Source organism: Arachis stenosperma, chromosome 4 (assembly GCF_014773155.1).
Source record: "Arachis stenosperma cultivar V10309 chromosome 4, arast.V10309.gnm1.PFL2, whole genome shotgun sequence".
In the NCBI taxonomy this organism is placed as follows: Eukaryota; Viridiplantae; Streptophyta; class Magnoliopsida; order Fabales; family Fabaceae; genus Arachis; species Arachis stenosperma.
In genome coordinates, this window is record NC_080380.1 from 135,844,584 (window position 1) to 135,853,979 (window position 9,396).

At 33.0% G+C, this 9,396-nt stretch overlaps 1 protein-coding gene across 1 annotated transcript; it reads left to right on the forward strand.

Annotated features, from left to right (window-relative positions):
- The first annotated feature begins 8,179 nt into the window (after positions 1 to 8,179).
- On the forward strand, positions 8,180 to 8,960 carry LOC130976928 (putative ripening-related protein 1). Its single transcript, XM_057901883.1, has one exon. It carries the CDS (start codon positions 8,252 to 8,254, stop codon positions 8,819 to 8,821), a length of 570 nt encoding a protein of 189 aa, XP_057757866.1. The 5' UTR covers positions 8,180 to 8,251; the 3' UTR covers positions 8,822 to 8,960.
- Positions 8,961 to 9,396: the final 436 nt, after the last annotated feature.

Below are 9,396 nucleotides of genomic sequence, written 5' to 3' on the forward strand. Positions count from 1 at the left end.
AGCTTTTCTGAAGACCCAGCATGGTGGCCAGATCTTGTCTGCAATTGGACAAGACGCAAACAATCACATATATGTGATTGCATATGCAATTGTCCCTATTGAAAATACTGAAAACTGGAGGTGGTTCTTGGAATTACTTCATCAAGACTTGGGAGATTATAAGCAAAACAAGCTCTATTTCATTTCAGATATGCAGAAGGTACATTTTATCCATTTTTTTATTTAAATTTTGTTGTTGTATAATTTGTATAGGCTGCTCTGATATTAACATGACTAATTGCATGGAGTACATAACTTGTATAGGCTGCTCTGCTGCTCTGATATAATTTGTCTAGGCTGGTCCATGTTTTCTTTGTTTTGTTGTTGTATAATTTTGTTTTACATATGGTGAACTACTGAACTGCTGTGTTATAATGAACTGTTGTGTTGTTGTATAATTTTGCTGTAATGTACAAATGCTTTGACTAAATAGATGGACTACTGCTGGGTGAACTGGTATATATATATCGAACTGATATGTACTGCAACGAACAGGGACTAAATTGATGTCACTTATGAAACTTCAGGGACTAAGTTGATGTCACGTATAAAACTTAGGGGACCAAATTGATGTCACTTATGGAACTAAAGGGATCACTTTGATGCTCGATAAGTTGTATGTAACTGTTTTCTTTTCTGAAATCAGGGCCTAATCCATGCTGTTAAGGAAGTTTTTCCTGGTGTCCATCACAGATTCTGTGTGTGGCACTTATGGAAGAACTTCAATAAGCAGTGGAAAGATCTCCAGTTGAGAGGGTTGCTATGGGAGTGTGCAAGGTGCACCAGCCAAGATGGGTTCCTAGAGAGTATAAAAAAGATTGAGAGGGTTAACAAAGAAGCTTGGGAGTATTTGAACAAGTGGCCTAGAGACTCTTGGAGCCGGGCTTTCTTTAGCAACGCACCTAAAATAGACAATATCTGCAACAATGCTTGTGAAGTCTTCAACTCAAGGATCAAAGAAGCTAGAGCCAAACCTATCATTACACTGTTAGAGGAAGTCAGACTGTATGCAATGAGGTCAATCGCTAGGAACAAAGTGAAGCTTAATTCCAACACTGGTCTTCTGCCACCTATACAGCGCAGCAGATTGGAAAAAATAAGGAAGGAGTCAAAGAGTTGGGTCCCGATGTGGTCTGGTGACTCTGAGTACGAGAAATTCGAGGTTCACGGGTGGCCGACAAACATGGTTGTTGATCTGGGAAAGAGGCTCTGCACATGTGGTTTTTGGCAATTGAGTGGTGAGATACTTTTACTAGTTTCTTCCTTTGTTATTTTTTTTTCTTGACTGTTGGCTTAATATTGGTAATCTTTGGACTTATGATAATGTTATTTAGGGATGCCGTGTGTGCATGCTTGTGCTGCATTGGCAAGGGTTGATAGAAGACCAGAGGAGTTTTGTCATCAGTGGTTGACAATGGAGGCATATAATAACACATATGCCTTCCATATCAACCCAATCTCAGGTCAAGCCCTATGGGAAAAGTCACCACATAACAGACCACAAGCACCTAAATTCAAAAAGAAACCAGGTCCACTTACGAAAAAAAGAAGAAAGGATGCAGATGAGGAGCCAAGTGGGGGTAAAAAGGAGAGAAAGAAGATGAAAAGAATCTATCAAAAGGGTCACTGTCGTTATTGTGGTGAATCGGGACACACCAAGAGAAACTGCGGAAAGAGAGCTGCTGATGAGGTGGCTGCTGCTGCTGCTAAGGCTGCTGCTGCAGCTAAGGCTCCTGCTGCAGAGGCTGCTGCTGTCCAACCTCCAGCTGCTAATGGTGGTGAAGCCAGTGTTGTCCCAGAAGCCCCACCGAAATTCAACTTGAAGCCACTCAACCACCATTGTCACAAACCGATGACTCTCAAGAGGTTACAAATTTATATCACATTCAATCTTATTATCTGCATGTTCTTCTCCACTTTTAGTAACTATTATACATCCCTTCACTAATAGGTATTGCCTTCTCCTGTGAGGCCACCAAAACTGCCTCCCAAAAGGAAGTCATCCAAACAAGAAAAGGCAACTCCAGGAAGCTGCTTTCAAGCAGCAACCACTCCACCTGCTGCCACCCCACCAGCAACCACTCAACCCACAACTCTTCCTCCGGCTCATCCTATGCAAGGTGCATCACAGGGGACCGTAACAAGACTTTTTAACTTCATGAAGTTTGTTCCGAATCCTGGATTCAGACCACCAAGAAACCAAAAATGAAGACTAGGTTTATTATGTTTAGGAGAACATTATTTTGTTTAACTTTTTTGATGAAGCAGTGTACTTTCTGCATTTAGAACCCAAGTGTTGGGGATCTTTTTTGTTCAAAACTTGTGTTCTCAATATGTTGAGAACTGCTGACAGATTTGCACAATATTGCCATGGCTCTTTCTTGCCTATTTTGTATATGTTTACTGCATTAATATATGATTAAAGATTATTATGGCCTCATTGATTAGAGGATTCCATTAGTCCTGCAGGAACAGTTATTTCTACATATAACCTCTACTTTATTCATATTCCAAATTACTCTTGGACAGTCATGTAAAACAGTTTAATCTGCATTCCTTTCAACCAAAATGACAAGTTAAATTACATTAACAGAACAACATATGCATATCACATTTCACTTAATTTTTGGCTACATACAATTGACTCTGCTGCCTATCCAATCTTAAGACAAGCACAACAACTGTAACCAGCAGCAGCAGCATACATGTAAACAAGAAAATTCCCCCCATTTTCAGAACTCTAACTTCAGACTCTAGTCTTCCAAGTTTCCAAGCAATCTTCATCTTCCATTCTTCGTTGTCATTTGAGGAGCTTGTTCTACCATCACATGTCACCGCATCTTCTTCCAGAATTTTGTCCACCCAGAGAAACAACCCACACCACCTCTTTCCTGCAGTCTAAACCCAGGAAAGTGAATCAACCAACCTCTAGATTTACCACAAGGAACAGCATCAAGCACTTACATTGTAGTTTGGGCAACCCACAAACGGTCTCCCTGGATTAGAATCCGTCGCTGACCATCGCAGCACTGGCCTCGCCCCGCATGCACACCATTCTGGCAGACGTGCATCTCTGTTTCTATTCATCCTCCTCATGATGCTTCTAAATGATCTTGGGTTGTTGGAGCTCCCAGCTGCGTTGCTTGCGCTAGCCATCAACACTAGTGTTCGATGATGAAGACAACACTCAAGACTCACCTCTAGTGCGACGGAGAGGATCAGAGAGAAGACAAGAAAAGCGTGTGCGACGGAGAAGAAAGGAGAACAGAGTCAATTTGGGGGTTAGGGTTTTTAAAGTTAAATTAGGGACCAAATTGACTCCAAAACGTTTACTAGGCCACGTCAGCTAGCCGTTGGGCTGCTAACGTGTCACCAACGACGCCACCTCAGCTTTCCGGTTGCGCCAGTTGGACGAAGTTCACCGGAAGGACCACTATGAGTACCGGAGATCAACTTCAGGGACGATCCAGACAAATTTTTAACTTCAGGGATTACTTTGATCCTCGAGGACAACTTCAGGGACCACTCTGTTGCCTACCTCGTTACTACTCCAATATCAAAAACAAAATCTTCTGTGACCTCTCCTAGTCTCACTCTATCACCAAAAGAAATACTCTCACTCTCTCAAATTTAATATAAAAGAAAAAAAACAGATTATAATTATGTATATATCTTTTTATTGTTAAGCAATATTTTTTTAAAAAAATATTTTTAATAATAAAAAATATTATTTTAATTTTAAAATATTATAGTCTCTGTAATATAGAGTAAGTTTGGATAGGTTCATAAGTAATTTTTAGTTTATGAAAAATTGTATCATTAATGTTTGGTATAATTTTCAAAATCAAATTATGATTTTTTAAAAAGTTATTTAACTGTTTATAGAGAAGTTAAAAAAAATTATTTATCTTATAATAAAAAAAATTTTATTATTTTTTTAAAATAAATACTTTTAAAACTAAAAAATTAAATACAAAATAACTTATTTATAAATTATATGTTACTTTTAATATAAGTATTTATTATTTAAGTTTTTTTTTTAAATTTAATTAAATTGTTTATTTAATTTGGCCATAATCATGACATACATATATATATTTGTTTTTCTTTATAGATTATAGGATGAGGGATAGAAAAAAATTATAAAGATCCAAGATTCAATTTTTAAAATTTGTATATAAAATAAAAAATAATATAAGATTTTGTAAGGAAGAGTGACTTTGAATATACAGTATATCTATTTTATATATATGAAAATTGATATCTAGGTTTTCATGTAAGTGAGAATGAATGATATATCAATTATAGTATTTTATTGTTAAATTAATTTATTTTATAAATTGTAATTTTTATATAGTTTTAGTTTTTTTAATCATCTATTCTAATTAATAGTAGACTACAATGCAAACATGCATCATCTTCTAATTAATATCTATTTTAATATAATTATTAGACTATCTTCTAATAAAAAATCTTATCAGTTTTTGTTATTAACTGTATTTGTTTAAACGTTATTGCATCATATATTTTAAGTTATGAATCATGCATCTGCAATGACAAGAAATTATAAGGTGTGAAGTCAAATTGGTATCTAATGATATTGGAAGAAATTATTAAAATGTTTGGATTTATTTTAATTCAACATTAAAATTTTGTTTTCTTTAATTCTTATAGGGGGATTGTTTTGTTTCAGAGAGAAGTGGAAGTTAGTGTGTGAGATATATAGAAATAGACAATGAACATAGAAAAGGGGGGCACACACAACACTTAACATTTGATCTTCTCTTACAAGAAAATGGAAACCCAAGTTACTCTTATTTTTATCTTATTCCTTTTTTCTAATTTCATTTTGGTAAAATTTGCATGGCCCCCTCTCCTCTCTTCTCTCTTTCTCACTTCCTGCATCTTCTTAATTGCTGCATTTTGGGGTAAGGAATTATTCAACCAATTTGTTTAACTCCATATCTTGTTATTATTAATTCTTGTGTATATATGTATGTGTTGCTATTATTATTACATCTACATTTTATTTATTTTTTTCTTGTTCTGTTCTATTTGTTAATTAGCTTGACAAATGACAAGTCAAAATTTTTGAGTTATTTTGTTTTGTATCCATTTATATTATATCACTCTCAATTTAACTATAGAAAAAAAGTATATATATATTCTCAATTTTTGTAAGCAGTAAAATTCTATTCGATCGACTATTTTCTATTTTTAAAAGTATATATATATATATATATATATAATTTTTATGATTTAACTAAAATATGCTAGATATATTTTTGAATTGATATAAAGAATTAATTTTTAATTAGTCAATATTAATCACACTCCCCTGCACTTCTCTGTATATAAACCAAACTCTGTATCACAGTGAAACTAATACACAAGAATCACAGTCTTTCCTTGCTCTTCTTCTCTCTAATCTCACTCACACTTACACCACAAGTTCCTTGCTTAAATCACAAGCTTATGATACCTTTCATATCTGATTCATATAAGCCATGCATGTTCCACAAATAAGGCAAATTTATGGCATAGTTTGAGAAAAGATGAAACTTTTGCTCAACTATGGTCTTATCTGAGATCAAGAAGGTTGATTTCCAGCCACGGCCAATTAGAGAAGAAGGATTATCATCTTCACCTAAGACCCTTATGTACAACAATCCATGCTCCACGAACTTAGGGTACCTCTTCTTCATCTTTTCATACACAACATGGCTCAAAACTATTGGTGTTTCACCTCCACTTCACAGAAAAAAGAACAACTTTGAAGGAAATTCCAGCCACCAATTAAGAGAAACATTGCAACTTTATACAAAAAAATGCATTGAATATCATTCAATAAATTAGCTGACCTTAACATAATTGAATGGACCTAGTCGAACGGTGCACCAAAGTGACATAATAATATTAATACTCAAAGAAAACAATTTTTTGAGTTTCTTGTTGTCCAAGGTATTTCTCATAGATTCTCTTGTCCACACCAGCAAAATGGGTGTGTTGAGCGCAAGCATAGGCACATCACTGAAAGAGGTCTTGATATGCTTGCTCGGGCATCTATTCCCCTTGTCCATTGGGATGATGCTTTTCTTTCGGCAACTTATGTGATAAACAGATTGCCATCTCCAAATACACCTTATGAGCCTTTACATCATCACAGCCCTGATTATCGCTTTCTTAGAATTTTTGGATTTTTTTATCTAATAAATTTGACTCTAAATCTGAATTATCTGTCTTTTTAGGCTATGCACCAAACCATAAAGAGTTATAAATGCCTTCTTAAATCTGGCAAAGTGATTATCACTCATCATGTTCTCTTTGATGAGAATCAATTTCCATATTCCATTCTTTTTACTCAAACAACTCTAACACCATCTAAACAACAGTTCCCTCATACTTCTTTAGTTCTTCCTTTTCACCCCACTCACCATACATCTAGTACCAATTACACTACACCTACACCACATAACTCAACTCCTCTTTCTATTACTTCCCTTAATTTGAGGATATTTTTGTCACTTTGTAATATTTCATATACTGCTTTTTTCTGATGTTGGGTCAATTTATTTTCCACATATTGCTCTGAATAATTGGCCACCAATTTGCATATCTACATACTTGTTGACCCCATTTTGCACTTCCTACTTAGTACATTCATGTTATCATGTATATAGTTGGAGCCCTTATCTATATCTTCCTTTATTATAATTAACCCTATCTCTTATACTCTTTCTTCTTTTTTTTTTTGAAAAATCTAATTTTATTATTTAATATATTGAAAACAACAATATATATATATCAAGCTAATTATTTATATATATTATTTATTTTTTAATTAAACATACATGAATTAAAAGAGTATATTATTATTTATCAAATATATTATTTATACACTTCATTGAACGAAGCTACCACAATATTATTCATCACTTTAGTATATGAATATTTCATTTCTATTTTATGAATGTGATTGTTTGGCTATCCATATATGGATATTTCATTTCTATTTTAATATTGTTTTATTTTACAAAATCATATAAATATATAATACAAAAAATTATATATAAAATGACATCTTAAAAAATAATAGTGATAATATCATTATCATATGTCATCTAATAATTAGAATGATTTTTACATGCGATGTATTTATATATATATATATATATATATATATATATATATATATATATATATATATATATATATATATATATATATATATATAATTAAATTTTACATAAACTGTAATTTGATCCTTTATTCCTAAAATCATTCTCTTCCCAATTTCCGTCCTTATTTTTATAAAACTAAAACACTAATTTTTCAAAAACAGGAAACCAAAATAAAATATAAGATGAGCACGCAATAGAGTTCTTTTGTTTTTGTTTTTGTTTTTGTTTTTTTTTTTTGTCTTGGGCTAACCTCTTCAACCCTATTCAAACCCAAATTATAGTTCATTTTTAAATTACAGTCTACAGCTAATAACTTCTCTTTTTTGTAATAACTACAGCTAATAATTTGGACGAAACCGTATTTAGTCCATTTTGTAGTTGGGTTTAAGCTGATACCTCTATATAAATAATAGGCCAGAAAATAGGACTCTTAATAAAAGATCATTGGTTCGTGACCAAAAAACAAAGGTGATTCGTTGACCCCCCAAAAATAAATAAATATGAATATAAATGGTTAGAATCAAGGTTGCCCATTATTAATTGGGAAAAAAATAGTAAACTCGATGTATTTATACAACACAAAACTATTAACAAAAAAAAAAATCAATGAAATTAAATGAAAATCGTGAGTATACTTAAAGTTGGAAAAAGATAAAATAAAAATTAAATTATCATTAAATTTGTAATTTTTATCACAACAAAACTAATTCCTTCTTTAATATAATAAGTAACCGTTTTGCATTCAAAATCCAACAAAATTAACAAATAGCCAAAAAATCATTCCAATAAATATTAGCGAACTTTGTTTCCTTGACCCCCAAAATGATCTTTTATGTAATAATCAATGATAACCAAATGAATTTACGTGATGTGCAAGTTAGTTATTAATGTCTAACTCTAACCCTCTCTATATATATGCTCCTTAAAATCCCACTATATGCATCAACTCTTCACTTCTCAAAATAAAAACTACAAAAGAAGAGACATATAATAGAGAGGTACAAAAAAGGTTAAAGAAACAATTAAAAGAAATGAAGAGTTTTTGCTCCAAGGCACCCTTAATTTTCCTCATCACTTTTATAATTATCACAAATTGCATGTTCTCCGAAGCACAAAAATGTCGCCCAAGCGGCCGAATCATAGGGAAGAAACCTCCTCCAGGACAGTGCAACCAAGAAGATGATTCGGATTGTTGCTTGCAAGGCAAGGTATACACAACCTACGAATGTTCGCCACAAGTGACAGCCCAAACAAAGGCCTATCTCACACTTAACAGCTTCCAGAAAGGTGGAGACGGCGGCGGCCCTTCAGAGTGTGACAACAAGTACCACCCGGACGACACTCCGGTAGTAGCCCTGTCAACAGGATGGTTCAACAATAAGAGCAGGTGTCTAAACAACATTAGGATCAGCGCGAATGGGAGGAGCGTGGTGGCGATGGTGGTGGATGAGTGTGACTCAAGAAAGGGGTGTGATGAGGACCATGATTACCAACCTCCTTGTAAGAACAACATTGTTGATGCCTCTAAGGCTGTTTGGGAAGCATTGGGTGTACCACATGATCAATGGGGTGGCATGGACATTACTTGGTCTGATGCTTGATGTTGTATCCATATGGGTTGAAGTGCATTCACATGTTTGTGTTTCTAATTTTCTATGTTGTAATTTAATGATTATTATGTTATGTCATGTTTTGTTTTGTTTGTAAACCTATTTGTATCATAATATATGTTGTCAAATATATGAGCCTTTTTACATATTCTATTCTATTTTTTGTTACGTTTACAACAAAATCACTCATCAGTATAAAAATACATGTTAGAATATAAATACACATTAAAAATAAATTAAACTACACATATATTTATACACAAATACATTGATGGTTAATTTTAATGGTTAATTTTAGTGTACAAATAATATTTTTGAAATTTCTCATATATATAAAATTATCATTATAGGCTCTAGTTCTATTTTTTTTCTATGTTATTAATTCACGCTTTACAACAACAATCTTTGAAAGAAAATGTTAATGGAGTAACTGGAGGACAATATGATTAATTCGTAATTTTTAAAGATCAATTTGGTTGAAAAAAAATTTTAGAGATAAATTTAAAAAATGTCTTATCTTTCAGGGACTAATTTGACTATTAACTCTTACTAAATATTATTAAACT